The sequence below is a fragment of the Babjeviella inositovora genome, assembly GCF_001661335.1.
Source record: "Babjeviella inositovora NRRL Y-12698 unplaced genomic scaffold BABINscaffold_3, whole genome shotgun sequence".
In the NCBI taxonomy this organism is placed as follows: domain Eukaryota; kingdom Fungi; phylum Ascomycota; class Pichiomycetes; order Serinales; genus Babjeviella; species Babjeviella inositovora.
The window spans coordinates 1,094,858-1,115,641 of NW_017566840.1; the positions used below are offsets into that span (position 1 = coordinate 1,094,858).

The 20,784-nt window shown below is 47.1% G+C and overlaps 7 protein-coding genes, 1 non-coding gene and 1 pseudogene across 9 annotated transcripts; 2 read left to right on the forward strand and 7 right to left on the reverse strand.

The window, feature by feature from the left end:
• Nucleotides 1–246: 246 nt before the first annotated feature.
• BABINDRAFT_166045 (uncharacterized protein) lies at nucleotides 247–1,941 on the reverse strand (the record flags this gene model as incomplete). The annotated part of the gene is made up of 1 exon (XM_019130388.1): nucleotides 247–1,941. One exon carries the CDS (start codon nucleotides 1,939–1,941, stop codon nucleotides 247–249), a length of 1,695 nt encoding a protein of 564 aa, XP_018986691.1.
• An 852-nt stretch (nucleotides 1,942–2,793) lies between these two features.
• On the reverse strand, nucleotides 2,794–4,647 carry BABINDRAFT_160716 (uncharacterized protein). The gene has a single exon (XM_019128404.1). It carries the CDS (start codon nucleotides 4,536–4,538, stop codon nucleotides 2,931–2,933), a length of 1,608 nt encoding a protein of 535 aa, XP_018986692.1. The 5' UTR covers nucleotides 4,539–4,647; the 3' UTR covers nucleotides 2,794–2,930.
• A 1,486-nt stretch (nucleotides 4,648–6,133) lies between these two features.
• BABINDRAFT_160717 (uncharacterized protein) lies at nucleotides 6,134–7,443 on the reverse strand. The gene has a single exon (XM_019128405.1). It carries the CDS (start codon nucleotides 7,290–7,292, stop codon nucleotides 6,240–6,242), a length of 1,053 nt encoding a protein of 350 aa, XP_018986693.1. The 5' UTR covers nucleotides 7,293–7,443; the 3' UTR covers nucleotides 6,134–6,239.
• Nucleotides 7,444–7,830: 387 nt separating this feature from the next.
• On the reverse strand, nucleotides 7,831–7,903 carry BABINDRAFT_t131. The gene has a single exon. It is a non-coding gene; the product is annotated as a tRNA-Arg (tRNA).
• Nucleotides 7,904–8,293: 390 nt separating this feature from the next.
• On the forward strand, nucleotides 8,294–9,892 carry BABINDRAFT_7165 (uncharacterized protein; the record flags this gene model as incomplete). The annotated part of the gene is made up of 1 exon (XM_019132576.1): nucleotides 8,294–9,892. The coding sequence occupies one exon, from the start codon at nucleotides 8,294–8,296 to the stop codon at nucleotides 9,890–9,892; it is 1,599 nt and encodes a 532-aa protein (XP_018986694.1).
• A 1,565-nt stretch (nucleotides 9,893–11,457) lies between these two features.
• KIN3 (serine/threonine protein kinase) lies at nucleotides 11,458–12,720 on the forward strand (the record flags this gene model as incomplete). Its single annotated transcript, XM_019131247.1, has 1 exon — nucleotides 11,458–12,720. A coding segment is annotated over one exon (1,263 nt), but the record flags the coding sequence as incomplete, so codon positions are not given.
• Nucleotides 12,721–14,121: 1,401 nt separating this feature from the next.
• Nucleotides 14,122–14,203, reverse strand: BABINDRAFT_t130 (annotated as a pseudogene). The gene has a single exon. The product of its transcript is annotated as a tRNA-OTHER (tRNA).
• A 465-nt stretch (nucleotides 14,204–14,668) lies between these two features.
• Nucleotides 14,669–16,372, reverse strand: BABINDRAFT_12593 (uncharacterized protein; the record flags this gene model as incomplete). The annotated part of the gene is made up of 1 exon (XM_019126983.1): nucleotides 14,669–16,372. The coding sequence occupies one exon, from the start codon at nucleotides 16,370–16,372 to the stop codon at nucleotides 14,669–14,671; it is 1,704 nt and encodes a 567-aa protein (XP_018986696.1).
• Nucleotides 16,373–18,691: 2,319 nt separating this feature from the next.
• BABINDRAFT_7168 (uncharacterized protein) lies at nucleotides 18,692–20,380 on the reverse strand (the record flags this gene model as incomplete). Its single annotated transcript, XM_019132577.1, has 1 exon — nucleotides 18,692–20,380. The coding sequence occupies one exon, from the start codon at nucleotides 20,378–20,380 to the stop codon at nucleotides 18,692–18,694; it is 1,689 nt and encodes a 562-aa protein (XP_018986697.1).
• Between the last annotated feature and the right edge of the window lie 404 nt (nucleotides 20,381–20,784).

The window sequence follows — 20,784 nt, forward strand, 5'->3', positions numbered from 1 at the left end:
TATACGAGGGGATAAGTTATGTGAAGTTAGAACTGGGAGATAGACAGGGGATACGAAGGGTGGAAAAAGCTTGTAACGTTCAAGAGATAAAAATTACGTAAAGATCTTTATGTTGACCGTTTGGAAATAAGCCACCACGCTAAATATAAACCATAACTACTACGTGGTATAACCCGCACCCGTATTTCCATCTAAACTACGTAGGTACAGTTATATTAGCAGGTTTATTGGTCACATTCCCGTGAACTAAAATGCAATCTTCCCGAGCGTTGCGTCATATTCTGGGGGCGGTGCGTCTTCGTCATCACGGCCTGTTTCGAAGGCTGACGCTTGGTCGTGATTACTGGTCTCAAAGGTGGCGAGATTGCTCTGTCTAACAGGATAGCTCTCCTCGCCTCTGTAGCTGGCAAACCCTGCTGGTTGGTCATATGTAAAAGACTTTTGATCGTAGCTTTGCTCCCTACCTGAAGCTGGAAGCGCACCGCTCGATGACTTTTCCTCGGCGTAGCTTTGGACTCCAAGACTGCTTTTCTCGCCATGTGCGCTGTAAATCGTTTCTTTCGCTTGAACCGGTGGCATTGCTTCAGGAATCATCATCACGGGAATCTCCTTTTGTATCAGCCCATCCATGTTGAAACCACTCCAGACTCGCACTTCCAGCCCCAACTCGACCTTATTCTGACTCCCCATCCCCATAAACTTTCCCTTCTCCTCCGCCGTGCTCTTGAACTTTGCTGTCAAATAGAAAGTATACCACCTGCGGATGCTACACATGTGGAAGCTGGGAACCAAGCCGGGGTAGGATCTTCTTTGGCCAGCGGGGGTGTGTAACTCACGCGGAAGGAGAATCTCGTATAAACTGGGGTCTAGTGGCGATGGGACTGCATTTGCAAGATCGAAACGGTAGGACCCTTCGTAATCGCCAAGCCGCCAGCTGTTGGACCCTTGGTCGACATACCCGGCTGCTCTAATAGATGTCATCCCGGTAAGAACAACCTCTAATTTGCTCAAAAAGAATTGGCCCAAGCCGGAGGATTCGCCGTTACTGAGCTGGAACGCCTGCGGGGGCAACCTCGAAGTGACATAGATCCCGAAATTGTCTCCAGATCCCGAGCGGACTCCCGGCACGTCTTTAAACCGCACTTGCAACTGGATTTCCACGTCCCTGGCGTGCAAAGCGTTCTCCCGTTCGAGCTCCTTGCGGGCGTTGCCGGCACTTCGAGAAAACATAGAGGAGCCCCTGGACGCTTTAGGGGTCTCTAATTCCCTGTAAGTCTGGCCTCCCTTGTCCTCTCCCACAGGCACAAGCAAAGGAACTTTTCCCTGGAACACATGGTCCTTGGTAAGGACCAACCTTCCGCTATCGACATTTCTCTCCATGTCAACAGGGGTGAAATTGAATGGCACTTGTTTTCTCGAGCTGAGCTTCAAAAAGCCCTTGCGTTTGGCCACCACCTTCACGTAGTAGTTGACTCCCGCATTGCTTCGCATGTTATTGTTTTGGTTATACTGAACATTGGGCAAGGAAGGGGGTAAGAAGCAGGGGAAATGGCCTCTGGTACTCTGGGACTTGATAAAGTTCATCTCACTGGAGTTGTCATACGGAATGGTAAAGTGGAAGGGGTAGGTATGCCTCCCCGGGGTCAACGTAAACTGCGTTTTAGGCGAAGCGACCTGACGCACGTTTGGGGGAGGGAAAACTATCGTTGTCTGGTACAAGACCTTGTGTTCTTCGGTATAGGTTCTGTCGTAGTTCCTGACGTTTCCGCTGGCGTTTCTCTGGTACTCGCGGACCCAGACCATGGTGCTCGCCACCCCTTCAAGCTTGATCTCGATGTAATCAACAGATAATTCAGAGGTGTTGTGGACGAGAGCCTCCCCGAAGATGGCCTCGCTGGTGTAGTTTAGCTTGTTTAAAGATATCTGGATGTCAACGCCCATGATTGGATTGAGAAGAATAAGAGAGTGGAAAAGGTATGGTTAGCCTTTCTAGAAATGCGATCTTATTCTGGTATAAGTACTAGGGTCCGTCCTTTGTTCTCGGCCTCGATATGGATTTCTCAAAGGGCTGGTGGAATGCATGACAGCCCTGGAACAGCTGAGCCCCTCCTGATAATAATGCGCCTCCAAATACAAAATCAACGCCTGCTGCACGTGTACGAGCTTAAACGCAGGAAGTATAGGCGGTGGTCTGGGTAGAATCTGCTCCACTATTAGCTATTGCGGTTTGAAAATTGGCTATAGCAATAGCTACTCTGAACTTTAAAGGTTGGTCCAAGAGCTTGTGCCTACGGAAGAAAGTCCGGTGGTTATTTTTTTATCACCTGCATAGCGCCTGCCACTTGTCGGGGACATCGCAGTACAGCCCCGTTGACAAGCTTTCGCCCAGCGTCTAAACCTGAATGCAAAGACATAACGAAGTCCCTTGCATCTTTGAAGCTAAAACTAGATGAAGCTAGTCTGGGAATCTAACATGAAACTTATCCGTTGAATGGATCTTGCTCTTCGTCACCAGCGTGCATTTCTTAACAGAGCGTGGTCGTTGCAAATATTACCGGTTAGCTGTCATACTCAGCTGTTGAAAGGTAGAGCGAGAATTTCTATAACGATAAATGGGCTGATCCGGGTACTGCCGTTTTAGACCGACTCGTACAGCCACATCTTTTTTTGCAGGCTGAGCAGCGGAGCTCAACGCGTCTTATCTGCATAGCATTGCATATGCCCCATGACGTTGGCCATTGTCATGCTCTCCAATTAAAACAGGGTCTAATTTACCTCAGAAAGATGTAGCGTAGCCTAACAGTTATTGATTAAATGGTGGAAACAGTAAATAATGGAAATAACATTATACATTAGGTGAGAAAGAAAAACGTGAAAAAAGAAAGAGAAAAAAAAAACTTAAATTCTATTAAATCGTGAAGCACCTGGTTTTAGACAGTTCTGCCTCCTGAAAAGGCATAATTCGGTGGTGGCAGTTGCCCGCGTACAGCCGATTCTGCGGTTCCATACACCGGATCCATGTCTGATAACGAGCTATCCTCATCACCAGGAACGTTTCTGGGGTACTGGGTGCTATAATTTGCCTCGTCATCCCAGTCGTGATCTGGAGAGTCATCGCTGTCAACCTCCATGTTTTTTTCGTCAGGGAAACCTGACGGGATACCAACCTGTACGTACTCCGGACTCAAGAGGTCTAATCCTTGATCGGAAGCTTCCTCTCCCGCGTTGATACCGCTCCAAACCTGCACCCCTGCGTTTAGTTCCACCTTATTCCGACTCAAAAGTCCCAATAACTTCCCTTTCTCGTCAGCAGTGTACTTAAAGTTGGCAACAACGTTAATTGTGTAGGACCGCTCGATGTTGCAAACTTGGAAGCTCGGAACCAACCCGGCAAACGCCCTTTTCGGCGTGCCAAACAACGCTTTAGGAATCTCAATCTCAAACATGGATGGGTCCAACAATGATGGCTGGGCATTGGCCAAATCAATACGGTGAAGCCCCTCGTAAGCCCCAAGCGACCAATTGGTACACCCCTCATGCCGCAACGCGCCTGTCTTTATCGCTGTCAACCCCGCCAACACAATGTCTATTTTGTTCAAATAAAACTGGCCCAACCCCGAAGAATTTCCATTTCCAAGCTGGAACGCTTGGGGAGGTAATTTGGTAATAAGGTAAAGGCTGAAGTTGTTGGCAGTGCCAGCACGGACTCCAGGTAACTCGCGGAAACGAACCTGTAACTGGATCGGAATGTCCCGGGCATGTGCAGCATACTGCTGTGCGGTCTCTTTACGAGAACTGCGTTTCTTTGAAGAGAATGAGTCAGAGATGGATGTTTTCGGGGCCCCCAATAACTCGTACGTCTCTTCCTGTTTGATATCTTGGTCAGAGCCATGGGTGGGGACGTAAACAGGGAATTTTTCGTGGAAAATGTGATTTTGGGAAACCACCAGCTGTGTGAGATGAGGGTCTCTCGCCACGTCTACCGGGAAAAAGGTGAAGCCAAACTTTTTGCGCGAGCTGAGCTTCATAAGATCTTTCCGCTTAGCAACGACTTTGGCGTAGTATTTGACCTCAGCTTCACCCCGCTGATGTCTACTGCGGTCTAATTTGACGGTATCCATGGTCGGAGGCAACGGGCACTTTAAATGTCCGTCCGAGGATGGATACTTGGTATGCTGCTGCTCGGAGGAGTTGTCAACCGGGATTTGAAACAGAAACTCAAAATTGTGTTTTCCAGGCGGCAACGTGAACTGCGTGTTTGGGGAGGCAACCTTGCGGATCTCAGGTGGGGGGAAAACGATGACCGTTTGGTACAACACTTTGTGTTCCTCGTTAGGGATTCTATCCAACTGCAAGGCTCTTCTCTGGCGGCGTCTCCGCTTCCCGCGAACTCTGATGCTGGAGCGTGCTACCCCTTCGAGCTTCACCTCGACATAATCTAAGGTTAACTCGGAGCTGTTGTGGATGAGCACTTTCCCATTGATGGGTTCACTGGTGTAGTGGGATTTATTAAGCGAAATTTGAATGTCAACCCCCATATCTGTAGATTAGAGTTGTAGATGTTTGGTACGAACGGTATTTGTGGGTAAATATGGGCAACCTTCTTTGTTTTATACAAACCCGACAATTCCTACAGCAATGGCTGTGATAAAAATCATGCACAGCCCCTAGCAATTAAACGTCTCAAACTTACAGGCTTAGGTGCATTGTTTCTGAATATTGAGATCCCTGAACTTTAGACTGCATATGCCTAAGCGCAGGCTAGAAGCCTGCTGGAAGTGTGGAGGTATATACGGGCTTCGAAAATCCCATAGCCCTTGAAACATACACTTGAAAAGCATGGTATTAACTCGGTCAGAACCTGTAGTACCGAGAATGTCTCTAAAATACATATAGTATTCTGGTGTATATGGGGGCTTCAGTCCGATCCCGTCTTGCATACAACCAAAGCACGGTTTAAAAAGTTTATAAAGATGGTCTAGACTTACACAGCTTTAGTAGTGTTGGGGTCACTCCTCACGCTATTTTGTCTGCGGTGGGTCGTGTACGCTTCGCGTTGGAAAACGATTGCGACTGTACAGCCCCGTTATGCATTCAACCTCTTGACCGGTCGCATGCATCTCGAAAAGCTTACAACAGCACGAGAAATAAACGGGCTTAAACTAATTCTTAGTGTTTCATTTTTTTTTCCCTCGTTTATTTGAGGCTGTAACTGGAACTAGGCCCTGGAAAGGTTCTATGAGGATTAATAGCCATGGTGCTGTAGCCGCAATGGATTTAAATCTAGAGTAAGAAGCCATTCACACGTGGACTAAATGCACAGCCCTTCCAATTCAGGCCATCGGATAGGCTCCCACTGATAGCGGCAGGCTGGATGTTTATGTGGGGAATGGCGGCTTAGAACTGATCCACTGCGCCTCTTTTGGAGTACGTTCCCATATCCATAGAGGCGTAGCTTCCGTCCAATTGCGTTATCCGGGGTATGAAGCGAAAACAGTAATGAGGCCGATGCATGTGTTTATCTCTTGCCAAATTATTACCGGTGAAAGAACTGAAACGTGTGCTCTAGGGTTCGGACACTATGGCACCAGAGTCAAACATTGGGTTGCTTTTATTGCACCGTTAAAATCTAACAAAGTAGATGTATACAATCCGTAGAGGTAGAGTCTGGAACATCTTCTTCCGTTTGCATCGTATATTCCTTCTCCCAGCTTCAATGGTGCTGCAGCTTTCACTTTCAACGGTGCTGCAACCTTTATCTCCAGCCAGGGCAGTAAAGCACTCCACATAAAGGGAAGCTATTTAACATCTCCCTAAGTTCTATTTATTGAATCATAAATAACACACCGAGTAATCCGTAATAGTTTAGTGACTAGAATCCCCGCTTGTCGCGGGGAACCAGGTTTAATTCCCCGTCGCGGAGCTTTCTTATGTTTCTAAATATTCTTTACCAGTTTGTGGGTGTACTCTCGAGCTTTTTTTTCATGGTCGATGACTTTTCTTTAGGAATGGTTTTACTTGTCGTCTGGGTGCATTAATTTCAAAATTCTTACGCTTCATGTTCAACTAAAAGATTGAGTAAACTCGAATGCTTTTACGTTTCTTGCCAACCATGCCTCTATACTGGTGTTTTCGATCATCCAATTTATCATTATAAGTGCTACAATTGGCTAATAAAACTCCCAACTATATAAAAAGTACATAAGCCAAGTAAATTATCCATGAATTTCCGCATCATCTCACATGTGAGCTGGAACCCCGGATCGAGAGCTGCTGCTCCGCTCCATCTCCGCAGGTTCAACAATACCCCCAGTTAGGGACCCACCACCGGTCTGCAAACAGATCGGAGGGCCGGCTCGCAAAAACTTTTTCGGTGAAAATTTAGCACGATCAATCTCATCGAGAACCACCCGCAAAATCTTCTGGGCGTCTTCGTAGCCCGGGGTGGGATCCTTGGAGTGCCGCATCTTCACCAAGGGACAATTCCACTCCTTGGCTAGGTCCTCACCTAACCGTAGTAACAACGGACTCGAGAGCTCGTGATCCACGCTGTTTGCCACTAGAATTACCGGAGGCATCTGCAATCTCGGGTTGCTGTTTACCTGCGTCAATCCCGGCCCTTGGCTGGGTGCCGTTTTGCTTTCCTTACCCCACAAGTGCTTCATAGACTTTAACACTGAGCCGTTTTCTCCTTGGCTCTGAACGTCAACTCTGAGCTTGCGCTTGTTTTCAAAGTCGTAATAGCAGGCCCAGGCATCGAACAATGAGTTGCGGATGTTACGCAACGTGTCCAAGTTTGGTGGACGGCCCGGCGAAGGGGTGCCGTAGCCTTGTGGTTCACCCTCACTCTCTGAGCTCCCATCTTCATATCCTGGTGGAGCGGTGTTGGTGGAGTAGGGAACAGTGTTGTACACCAAAATATAAGCCTCCACATCCGCATTCATCTCGTCAAACCCCAGTGCCACAAGCAAGGGGTATCCAGTCTGTTTCCGGGTGGTTTCGTGATACTGACGCATCTCCTCATCGGTCATCTTGAAGTTGGTGGACGCACAGAGAAACGGGATGGTGAAGCTGGCTTTGTAGCCCGGGTTATCGATTACCTCGACCAACGACTCTGTGACAAACCCCCCATGGGATTGGCGTGTGCATGGCACAATGACCGACATGGTTTCTCTGGTGGGATAATAGATACAGTAGTTGGAGGGGATGTTTTGCACCTTGCTGATAATGGCAGATTTGCCGACGTTGGTTCCGCCGAGAAGTGCTACCCGCACGGGATGGTTACTGGACATGCTGTAACGTAAGGGGTAGAGATAATGAGATAGAAGAACTTCAAAGCAGGGATAAACAGACTGGGTGGTAAATTACAGGATTGGATAGGGAAACTAAGCAATGACCAATTTGTATATCAGAAAAATCATAGTTTGGGCCTGGTGTGCTGATAATGTCATTTTCGGCCTTCTCCGTGGGAGGTATTAGCCGTGCCTCTCGGCCCGAAGCCGTGGCGCCAAAAACGCCACATACAGGATAATAGCGTACATCTCTATACATATATAAGTGCACACGATATTATATTGGAGAATTAACCAGTGAGGCGTTTATTCAGGTCCATGCCTGGCCAATGAATCACAAGCTCACTGCTACAAAAACTCGATATTATCAGTGCTGAAAACGGTTGTAGGCTGGACAAATTCTTCAATTTTGGATCGCCTTGGTCAAGACTGAGCGCCAGTTGGTAGTTTTAACACACAAGGGGTATCTGGCCGCTCCAGAGGAATTTGTTTGATAAACACGGCTCTCAACTGTGCGGATTATAGAGGGTAAAAACAAAACCCACGGCGAGAGTCGAACTCGCAATCTTTTGATTAGAAGTCAAACGCGTTAACCATTACGCTACGCAGGCTGATGAATCCTGAATTTTCCATGAACTTACCCAAAAAACGTCTTATACCTATTCTATCCGTTTTTATGACCTCTTAAATAAACTATCGACGTTTTAGTTGTATCTGAGAGGCTGTATCATGCGGAACTAAAATAACTACATCAGTAGGATCGCTCAAAAACCACGGGTGTTTCAAGTAATTCTTGAAACGATGAAACATCACGTCCTTCAAAGCACTAAGAATTTTTTTAGTCTCCATATCCCTCCCCCTTGGTTACGAGCACGCAAAAATGTGGGGAAGCGAAACGCGCCAAGTTTCGGCACGGGGCAACGGAGTTCGCAAAACGGACTCTTTTTACAAACCACTCTCCTGGTCTCTTTCATATAATTTAGAACTATCCGATATCTACCATGTCAGAAAACGAAACCAATCCGGAAAACATTGCCGATGAAAGCTCGCCCCAGAAGCGCCCTGTTTCAGCGCCTGCTTTGTCTTATCTCGTCTCGCTTCTCCTCACCTCTGCTGACCTCACTAAGCTTGAGCGGTTTACCGCTAAAGTCTCTTCCGCCTCTGGTGCGAAACCATGCGCTGTCAAAGCCGGCTTGGAGTCCATCGAAGCCAACGCGTACGCTAATGTCGACACCCAGCAGTACTTGCCGCTTATAACCACCACGGTTCGGCGCACGGTGCGGTTTGCGGTGATCCTAGGCACCATCATCGTTTCATTCAAGAAGCTCACCGCGATCAAATCGCCAATTAGACCGTTTATCGATCTCGAGCGGATTGCAAAGTTATCTGCGCTCTTAGGGTTTGCGCTCACGTCCCACCCGTTGCTCAGCAAAACCATCAAGGATGCGTTCAACACGGTGGTTGACATGGATTCTGGGGTCACTTTGGACAATGCCAGAAAGCAGAAACGCGTCCAGGTGGTGGAGTTCCTCACCAACTTGTCTACGGGGTTGCTTTTCTCCAAGATGGGCTACTCGTACCGCGACTACCTCGCGGTCTACTTTGCGCAGGCGCTCTTCATGAAGGGGAAGACCCGCGCGGTCAAGGTCGGCTCCCGCTCCGGCTCCTTGCTCTGGGAATTCTTGCCTTCCCAGCTGACATTGTTCCCACTTATTTTTGCCGCCACCATCGGGGAAAACTTGCAGAACTACTACCTCAACGGGACTTACCTTCCAGGCCACTTCACCAAGTTCTATGACCTCTTCATGCTGCCGTTGGTGCAGGTTCCAGAGTATTTGAACAAGCCATACGGCTGGCCAGAGGCCAAGTTGTTAATCCGCGAGGCGTTGGTGACCAACCCCAAGTTAAACTTCGGGGGCGCCATTATCTCTAAGAGCGTTTTGACGACAAATTCTGAAAGCACCTTTGCTGTGATCAAGGGAATGGCCAGTCCAATGCACCTGAACACCATCCACGCGATCCTCAACCCCTTCAGCACGTCCTGGAAGACTTTGGCCAAGGGCTTGCCAAAGAGCTACTTTGGCGTCTGGAAGATCTTGTTCGTGGTCTATCTCTTCTTCAAGCGCAATCAGATTTTTGCCAAGGTTGCGGAGTCGTCTGAAAAGGCCGCCACCGCGCTGGAAAAGTGGAAAAAAACGGTTGTGGAAGCGGTCAAGGCGTCCGCGCGCACTACTAACTTCTTCCTCTCCATCACCGCTATCTCGTTGGCGTTGATTGCCTCCAAGAAGACGCCACTCGCCACCAGCAAGCGGTTTGTTAGCAACCCGAAGCTCAGACTCAGGGTCACCGGCTTCGTGTCCGCGTTGTTGGCGCTCAAGGCTGCCCCAAACTCCGCCGCCTTCCACGGCTTGATGTTGTACAACATCAGATGGACCGTGTTGAGCAAGTTGCGCGAACTCAGCGTGAAGCACGGCAAGCAGTATGACTACGGCTTGAACGTCGCCGCGTGGGTGCTCATGTTGAAGGTTTTGAGGGCTGAGGACGGGATTTTCGGCAAGTTGGCCCAGGGCGTCAAGAACGGTGCGCCGTTCTTGGGATAAAGCTGAGCCCGAGAGTTTTACAATCTTCCCTGGTTGCTGGTTTTGCCTGGTGTCCGTTTTTAGTGAGTCGATTATTTATATTATATGTTTGTGGTGCTCAAGTATGCAGAGATCGGGGGGGTGTAAGTCTCCATAGTTGGGTTGCCATGATTTTCAATGGGATTGTAGTATATCTACATAAGTAATGATATAACTGGGTATAATTGGTTAATCATTAGATCTGAGCCAGATATACGAAGGGACGGTCAGTCGGTCTTTATATAGACTGGTTGGTGAAGCTATGTCTTAAGATGAGGCACCTGTAGTTTCGCGTAGGATAGGGCATAGTTAGCCTCATTTAGAGACGGGGCATCTTCAGCATCTTTACTATATGGATTATAGAATTTATAACAGGTTATAACATAGATTCCAGGACGATGAATAAGCGTGCTAGTTAGGTAAAAGGGAGCTTTCCTTTATTTGTTTGGGTTGACCATTTTTGGTAAAGGGCTCAAGAACTTCGGTCGGTCCTGTACAAGTGCCCTATATCATAACTAACATTGCCAATACACCATACAATGCTAGCTATGGTAGTTCTATAGTCCTAGTCTCTGGAATACTTTTAGAAACACGATTCGTTACTGCATTGTCTAATGGGATAACTGTGTCTATTCCAGTAGAGCTCGAGCAATAAATTGTCAAAGGCTCTGGATAAACCAGTGGTTTTGCTTATATTGGAAATTAACGATTATTAAGTCTTAATTTTAGGTTGACTTGAGCGATGCAAGAGATTAGTAGGTAGCCTGGTTTGTAGGATAGCATTAGAGATAGTTGCAAGTTACAGATAATGGCTAGCCTGAGTGATTCTGAACTAACCCATTACTTTGATTCTGAATCTATTCCAATATATATTGTAACTACCAACACTTGAAAGCCCAAATCGGCACTACTTTGTCTAAATCAGGATATCCGGCACATAGCCCTCTGTTTGGGTCGAAAGGTAAACAACTTTTCGTACCAGAGAGCCGCACGATCTGGAATTTGGGATCAAAGCTTGAAGGCTGACCGGCTAATGGCCTGCAACAATGGGCTACTTGGCTGTTAAAGGGTTGAGTTGGTCGGTCCACAAACAGTTTACATACACACGACGCATTTCTGCCTCTCCATGACCAGCGGTCCCTACAAGTGATATCAAGGAATCAGCTAAACAAGGCACATTAGCCACCCCCAGCTTCAAAAGACCCAATATCCTCTCGCTTGCCATCCCCTGAATCAGGCCTTGAGAGCAGAAACAATCTTCCACACGAGCTATTTTCTGTGTCATCCTATCAAGGGTAACCTCGTTGCGAGAAAATAGATATAGATATCCTTCAGAAGGCCCCACTCAACTATCTTTGGCCTCCGTTTTCCACAGATCTCATCACCAGCCACTTCGAGACCCAGCCTTGTTTCCTGCCTTCAAGTCTCTTGTTTGACACCCCTTTCAGTCGTTTCAGCTTTCCAGATTTCCCTCTACAACTTCTGTTTCGTCATCTCCACAACCGTCACCTTTCCTCATTTCTCCTCCCCATTTCCTTATGACCACAAACCTCGGCAACCAATTTGAAGCTTTGGAAATCATCGGCCGCGGGTCGTTCGGCACGGTGCGAAAGGTCCGTCGGAAGGAGGATGGGCTTATAGTTGTACGCAAAGAAATGGAGTATCAGGCCATGAATGCACGCGAACGCACGCAGCTTGTGGCAGAATTCCGCATTCTTCGCGAACTCAACCACCCAAACATTGTCAGCTACTACAGCCATGATCTGCTTCCCGAACAGAAAATGCTACATCTCTACATGGAGTACTGCGACGGTGGAGACATGTCTGCGATCATCAAGCAGTTCAAGGACGACCGGGAATATATTCCCGAGCAGTTTGTGTGGAGCGTTCTCGTACAAATGCTTCTTGCACTACACCGGTGCCACTACGGGCGCGATGTCGCGCGCTGCGAACTCTTCGCGCACGGCCCCGCGCCCGCGCACGTGGACGCTGCAAAAGTCATCATCCACCGCGACATCAAACCAGACAATATCTTTTTGACCAACAACAGCGAAACGGTAAAATTGGGGGACTTTGGTCTAGCAAAAATGTTGAACAGCCAGCAGGAGTTTGCCAAAACATACGTGGGAACCCCCTATTACATGTCGCCGGAAGTGCTCGTCGACGCGCCTTACAGCCCGGTTTGCGACATCTGGTCGCTCGGCTGCGTGATCTACGAGATGTGCACGCTCCACCCGCCGTTCCAAGCAAAAACCCATTTACAGCTCCAGGCAAAGATCAAGGAGGGAGGGTATCCGGACGTCTCGGGGCGCTACTCCACCGAGTTGCGAAACCTTATTCGCGCGTGCATCACAGTCGACCCCGCCGCGCGCCCCACCACGCGCGACTTGCTCGACAACTTGTCGGTCAAATTCATCCGCAAGGAGATGGAGTTGAAGGCGTTGGAGGCAAAGTTGCAGGGCCGTGAGCGCCGGCTCGAGGCTGCCGAAGGCGAGATGGACGCGAGGGCGAGCGAGTTGGATGCAAGGGCGCGAGAGGTGGAAGCCCGCGACGCTACGGTACAGGAGTCGCGCGCGAGCTTGGCTGCACGCGAGCAGGACGCGCAGCGCCGGGAGCTGCAGCTCCATGCCGACTTGCAGCTGCGTCTCGTGAAGAAGTTTGCCGCGGATCTCGAAAACTTGAAGCGGACCGTGGAGGAGGAGGCCAGGTCCGATAGGCTTAAGTACCAGAAGGAGTTTGACTTTGTGGTGGAGCACACCGTGAGAAAGGAGATTGAGCGATTGTTGTCGTCGCAGGGTAACCTCAAGGGATACCTTTCAAAGCACGGGGTGCAAAGTCCTCCTGGTCAGAACTACCAAGCAGCGTATCAGTCGCCCAGGAGAGTCAATGTCCAGGACCCACGAGACAGAACCAACTCCCAGGGGCAGGATTTGCGCGATAGGGCCCAGTTTGACAGAACACCGGCTCCGAGGGCCAATACCCAGCCGGTTACACGGTTAAAGGGACCGCGCGAGTTGGGCGAGCGCGCGCCGTTGCGCAATTTGAACGCAGATCTCGAATACCCCAACTACCCACACTCGCCCGAGATGTTGAAACACAAGTTTATGGAACAGAGCCCCACGTATAGTGTTTCCAGCTTCGCCACCGCGAAGGAGTATCTCGACCGCTCGGAGCATGGGTATAGTAGCGATGATGACCGCTCGGAGGTGTTGTACACCGGGCCCGGGGGGCTACGTAAGTATTAACCAGGGTTATGCTACCCGAGGCTACAGAACGTACTCAAGTATTTAGTAACTAGCTAAGACGGAATAAATTAGCCTTGTTAAAATTCATGACCGCTAGAGAAATTTTTTTGTGGGACTCGGGTAAATATGTTATAGAACTCTCACCATCCCATTGAGTTTTTGTGACTAAATGTGCAAACGCTTAGTCTTGGGTTTTTTCATTCTTTTCTTTCTGGGTTGGGAAATTTCCTCTTGCGATTGAATTATAATCCTTATTATGGTTTGTTTTTTTTTTTTTTTCTCTTCGTGGCGGTTTTACATTAAAACCGAACAGCACGTTATCAAACCTGACCACTAATCATTCCAAGAGCCTCAATCAATTCAAAGAATTACTGCATCCATCTTACTCTCCGGCCAGTAGCTTCGCTGTGCGACTTGATTTCTGATCCATAAACGACCGTATCGATTTAGTGAGGCTATACGACTTGGATTCAATTCGAGCTGGTTTTTGGTCCCTTCGAGTCTAGCCCTTGCTGAGTGGTTTATTATGGCAAAAATAAACTTGACAGAGAAAATGCCTATGAAAGGAAAGGAGTGGAAAAAGAGCTATATTTGACATTACTAATGATTTAATATTCACAAATGATTCGATATTTACAGGTGGCTGGAAGATTGTGACCTCCAATTCGTATTTGTGAAAATCTAGACTAGCATAATCAAACACTGGTTAAAAATCACGTTGCGATTGACATTCTAGACCTTTCGGGACGTTTTCTATTTATTCATATCTAATTAATAAAGGAATCAGGGCTGTTAAAAACCCCGGGAACTATATTGGTAAATATCGCTTCACTCTGTGTCATAGTATACTTTCTTTTCCGTCGACCCCTACAGAGGTAAGAGCCGTCAAGACGATAACGCAGTTTAGGTTAAAATAATCATTACAAAGATCCGCGAATCTACCGGCTAACCTCAATAAATTAATAGTGCCCAGCTCAGGATTCGAACCTGAATTCTCACCCCATCAGCTTTTGAATGAAGCACGCTCTACCGATTGAGCTAGCGAGACGTTCCATAAGTTGGGGAAGTCAGCTATTTTGACTTATTTAGGAATATATTTTTAGAAGCGTAGATGAACGATTAATCTTCTATATCATATAAACAAACTCAGAGCTATTGGTTAAGTATAAAAAATAAATTTAGTGCAGGGGGTAGAAGATCTCCTTATGTAGTGAGCATTTGGCTATCACAACGGAAGAATAAAATAAAGGGTGTGGGCTAACTCCCAAAAAAAGGAAAACAGCATTGGAACTTCAAGTTTCAGACTGAAAATCCAGATTCTAATTCCCCCGTAACCAGCTAGTGGTATCCACCCCCTACAATGTATACCTCAACCTTGCTGTATGATGAAATGGGCTATATTATCTGTCAGTGTTACATTTACACTCGAACTTACTAACCGTAAAATCTAGTTATATTTAATGGGAAAAAATTCTAGTCTAAAATTAACAAGCAAGGCTCAACAACCTATGGTTTAGGCCAAAATGTCCAAGTAGTTCTCGTTGAGGAAGCTTATCGCTGCCTGTCTGTAGTTATCCTTTCCGGTGGTAAGACCCACGGCATTGATATACAACATGTTGTTGGCCAAAGCGTTGGTGTTTTGGTACTGTGGCCAGTTGGTTAAGGTATAGATCCCACCGCTGTTAGGGTTCAAGGTGTTGGCGAACGCAATAAACGCGTTTCTATAAACCAAAGACCCAGAACCAGTGACGTAGTATTGCCAGATGATGTCATTGGCGTGGAACGTACCGGCAATTGGGGTACCCTCTAATTGCTGGGAGTCAAAGGTGTATCTGGTAACGTCTGGCATGTTGTTTAAGAAAAATCTTCTTGGGGCTTGGAAAACCACATCACCGAGGAAAGCTGCAATTCTCTTATTTTCAGGTGTCAACGCATTCAAGAGACCAGTGTTGAATGGGGAGCCTTGAGTGACATCCTGTGGGTACACAGTCAATAACTCAGTCATCTGAGAAGAAGACATTCCTGGGAACACATTTCCGATGTACGCCGCCACTTCAGCATTAGTAGTCACATTCAAGTTGGTGAGAGCAAAAAGAGATCCCTCATCGTCTTGGTCACCGATGATGTATGGCACTCTCGCGTACTTGCCATCGGCAACCATCTGCATCTGTTGGTATGGAATAAACCCACCATCTGGTCTTGGCATGTAGGATAATTGCAAGGACTCGTAAGAAAACATGGCCGGAACAGAGTTGCAGGCAGCTAACATCACAGAGTAAGGAACACCTCTCAAGCACGCCATCTTGTCGGAGGCAGTACCGCAGCCAGCAGCGTTGGCGACGGTGTCAAAGATCAGCTGTGGGAATGGCGCATCAATGTCCTGAGTTGGAAGAACGGACCCGGACTGCATGATAGCAGCTCTGAACAATGGCTTTCCCTTGTAGGTGTTGTCACCGCTGTTACCAATAATCTGGTGGCCCACGGAAATTGCACCAGCTGATTCACCAAAGATAGTAACCTTGCTTGGGTCACCACCGAATGCAGCAATGTTGTCAGCCACCCACTGTAAGGCAAGTCTCTGGTCCAACAACCCAACATTACCACTACCCTCGGCCTTGACCTCCTTGCCTCCCAAAAACCCAAAGGCAGCGAGTCTGTAGTTGATAGAGACGTAGATAAAGTCCTGTCCCTGGAGGGCACCCTGCGCCATCAACTGTTCTGGCGTGTAGGTGCTGGAGCCACCAATTTCGAAACCACCACCGAAGATCCAGAACATCACTGGTAACTTGGCGGTAGAGGAGAGGCCCCTCTTTCTGTAAACATTAAGGGTCAAACAATCCTCAGCCAGAGGAAGAATCGCACCGAACAATGGGGTTTGCATCACCAAGCTCACAACGTCATTTGGCAAAGCACCAACGACTGCAGCCCCTCCAGCAGTTGGGTCCATTTGAGGACATGATGGACCGTATGTCAGGGCCTGGAAACCGTTCAAGCTTCCATTGTAAGCCTGGGGTGGTCTGAATCTCAAATCGCCGACAGGTGGAGCCGCAAAGGGAATACCCAAGTAGGATTCAAGGTTGTTAAGAGTTTCGTAGTTACCGGTGATGGTGTCTCCGTCTGGTAACTGGATCTGAGGACCCAACAGCAAACCGTTGATGGATGACGCTAATGTCAAAAATTGAAGGGCTAATCCCAAGTTGGCAAAAGCTGATTTCATTTCGAGATGTTTTCTATAAGTTTTTTTCTTTTTTTAATACCTTTCTATCTCTTAAAATCACTTTGAAGGGGGTAGGAGTAGGTTTTATACCCTTTTTGAAGCTTTGATGGTATCAGCATTTAACGGGTTTAACGCAAGCATGTTCTGTGGTAGGATGGATGTTAGTCTACGGCGGGTAAGCAATTTCCGCCGATCAATATAACACTTAGTGCAGTTTCGTTCATCAATGTTCTTCAAACCCTGATCCATGTATGCATGTGGACCTTATCTCTGTAGACTAAAAATGCTCGTAAAGTTAATGAAACAGGTAATTACAATAGCGTTCGCAGAAAAGCTAGTGAAATGGATAATGACAATACCCTTACAGCTGATGAAACGGGTAACGACAACACTCTTGCAGCTGATGAAACGGGTAATGACAACATTCGTAAGGCTAAAACAGGTAGCGACATCGTGAATTGACCCCTCTATTAACCTTGTAAAATAACGCACCAGGCTCAGCCTGGTTATTGACAAGGGGCCTCCTTGCAAAGATGGAGATCTCAATTCTTTAAAGCATATATAAGCATTCATTTTGAGTGCAGTGGTCATCCACGTATACCCTGGAATCGGTCTAAAATTATTGCGCTATATTGAGAAACATAAATATTGCAGGAAGCGCTTCGGAGCTCTCACGGCGCACGGAAAATGACCTCGGGGCTGTACACTTTTCACGCACGCGTTGTTCAGATCGACCAAGAAACCTTGTACCCTAGGCATCGTGTTCTAACATTACAAGCATTATATTTACAGTATTGTTTAGCCTGAATTTCCATTAGCTCTGGCATAATGTTTGGCACCTATAAGGAACTGGAGGGGCAAGATATGGTTATTTAATGGTGTACATAAGGCTTGAGCTGCGCCAACCAACCAACGTGATAAATGCGGAGTCACATACAAGCGCAGCTTAGTGCGTTGACCTGCCCATGCACCGGCAGGCTAAGCTGCAAAAGCAATCTTCGCCCGCTACGCTGAAGCTTTTTTCAAAGAGTCAAGTTACAAGGTTCTCCATGCATGGAAGACCAATACTCATATACTTTCAATAAGCAGGGGTAGATCTGGCTTAGATTATTGTCCGGTAGCTCCCATCATAAATTGCTTAAACTTGATTTAGAGCAGCAATATGCTCAGAGAATTTTGAACGTATAAGTATCATGGCAGATAGGAGTCCACTTTCCAGGCCTCCGTCGCTTGTGGTCGTTTAGGGTATTGCTACATCGTTTAGAATGGGGCGCTTTCTGCCCCCAATATATAACCGTGTAACACTGGGATTTGCGAGTTAGAACTCATAACTATAGCAACGTGCCCAAACTGGTTATTGTTGTAAAATAAACATGATTTCGCCTATTAGATAGCTTCAGAGCCTATCACATGCCGTTTTAAGTATGCGATGTGACGAAATGTATGATCTATAGCTAGGGCCCAATAAGGTGCTTCTGCTGGAATTTGCGGGGTTTGCAAGCATGCAGACGGTAAATTCCATTACGTAGCTATTCCAGCTGCACCTTATCTAGGCTGCATCATTATGTGTGCAGGAGCTATCTTGTATCAGCGCATCAAGTGTGACTCTAAGTTACGTACGGATGCTTGAATTAAAAGAAGGTGCGTTGGGCAAGGGTCGGGCTTATCTATAAAAATCAATAAAGCCTTTCCTTTTTGATTCGACCAAGCATCAATGCCTGCTAATTCGTAGCTCAGCCAATTCCACCCTCAATACTTTTTCCTGGAGGTTACTAGAGAATATCTATCAAGGCCAAACCCGAGAAAGTATTGATGGTTGAGATAGCCATAAGTAGGATATATTTTTAGGGTGGCCTGGAAGGCCCGCGGATCTGCACCACCAAGCCGAAACTGATATATCAAAGATATACGTCCCAGCCTTTTTCGTATAATTCAATGTGGCTTTTCTTGCTTTGATACGGAAATATGTATTAAGGTTTAGATGTTTAAAAGGCTATACCGTCAATCACGGCTATGTGCATTGATAACACGCAATATGACTTGGATCTATAGTGAGCACGTGGGATGACTCGGTTCTGAAGTTAGTGGTGACTTCAGAGTTGCGCCGTGTACAGTGATAAACGGAAATTGACAACTATGTTTACATGTATTCTTTCCAGAAGCTAACATAACGAAGGCTGTTTGTCTATTGGATATGGTTTATAAGACTAATATTTGTCATGTGCAAATTGTTACGGTGAAGAATCAAGCTCTGTAGGCATGCTTTAGTTAAGAGGTTAATACGTATATTTTGCACGGCTTGTTATATACTTGCATATTCTAGGCCAACATACTCTGAAAGTTGTTGTTGGTGTAGTTCATGGCCTCTTTTCTGTAGTTGTCTTTCCCGGTATACTCATCCACAGTCCTAATACACAACATGTTGTTGGCCAAAGTATTTTTCGTCTGGTATTTTGGCCACTTGGTTCTGGTAAACATACCACTGTTTGGGTTCAAGTCGTGAGCAAAAGAAATAAAGGCGTTTTGGTAAATCAATGAGCTGGTGCCAAGCACAAAGTATTGCCAGATAATGTCGTTACCGTGGAAAGTACCAATGATTGGAAGGCCCTTCAATTGCTTGGACAAGAACGTGTATCTGGCTACATCGGGGGTGCGATCTAACATGAACCTTCTTGGGGCCTGAAATACGAGATCCCCCATAACAGAAGCAAGTCTCTTGTATTGGGGCGACAAGGCGTTAAAATGGCCTGTACCATACGGCGAACCTTGAGTGACGTCTTGTTGGTAAAATTTCTGAAGCTGGGACATCTGCTCTTCGGTGATGTCTGGGAAAATATTCCAAAGGTAAGTCCTTACCTGATCATCGGTGGTGATGTTCAAGCCGCTAAGAGCGAATACGGAGCCCTCGTCCTCTTGGTTACCAACAATGTAGGGAACTCTCGCGTATTTCCCGTCCTGGACCATCTGCATTTGCTGGTAGGGGATAAAGTTGCCATCAGGCCTTGGCATGTAAGACAACTGCAACGATTTGTAGCTCCAAAGACCCGGAACAGAACTGCTCGCAGCTTGCATCTTATCATATGGAAGGCTTCTCAAACACGCCAACTTGTCGAAGGCGGCACCACAGCCGCCAGCATTTGCAACGGCGTCGAAGATTTGTTGCGGATAGGCGGAATCGATATCTTTCGTCGGAAGAAGGGTACCAGACTGCATTATAGCTGCCCTAAATAAAGGTCTACCCTTGTAGGTATGGTCACCGTTCTTAGCGATCATTTGATGGGCTACGGAGATTGACCCAGCTGATTCGCCAAAGATCGTAACCTTGTCTGGGTCACCACCAAACGAAGCAATGTTGTCAGCCACCCATTCCAAGGCAAGTCTCTGGTCCATTAACCCAACATTACCGCTCCCTTCAGCCTTGATCTCCTTTCCTCCCAAGAATCCAAAGGCGGCGAGTCTGTAGTTGACAGAAACGTAAATAATGTTCTGGCCCTGGAGGGCACCTTGCGTCATGAATTGTTGTGGCAAGTACGTTGTGGAAGCACCCCCCATAAAGCCCCCACCAAAAATCCAAAACATAACTGGTAGCTTAGCACTCGAAGAGAGCCCCTGTTTTCTGAAAATATTGAGGGACAAACAGTCTTCCGCCTGTTCCAGACCTAGAATCGCTTGGAAAAGAGGGCATTGTTGAACTAAGTCAAAAGCAGCGGCGGGAATGTTCTGTTTGTCGGGCACTGAGCCGAGCTGAGGACATGTTTTACCAAACTTGGTGGCTTTAAACCCATCCAAACTTTTATTGTAAGCCTGGGGTGGCCTGAATCTCAAATCACCGACAGGTGGAGCGGCAAAGGGAATACCTAAGTATGATTCAAAGGCGCTAAGGAAGTCACCTCTACCCGTGATAACATCATTGTTTGGTAACTTGACCTGGGGTCCCTCAAAGAAGGCGTTGACAACAGATGAAAGGATGAGGAGCTGGAGAACAGCTATCAAGCTAAGAGAAATCATCTGTAATTATTGTGTAATAAGTGTAGGCTACATGAGTAAAAGGGTATGGGAAACTTGTATTTATATACCATATTTCAAGGAGTTGAATTTATACTCTTGGGTTTATTAGTTCTCAGTCACGTAAGTCCAAACACCCTGGATATTCTTCTTGGCATGCAGCAAGGATTCGGGAGCCATCGTATAAGAGCTCTATCTAGTACATGGTTGACCTCCCATCGCTGGCTTCTCCCTCCAGAGCCTGTTGCCCTGACTCGAGTATCCTAAATCTATAATCGGCCACATTTCCTTTACTGAGCTTTGCTATCAGTCTCTGGAATCCGGGGTAAGCAGGACATGATTAGGGATTTGTCTTATTGGTATAATAATACTCGGAATGAGAACGCCGTTGTTGGATAGAGTCCCGA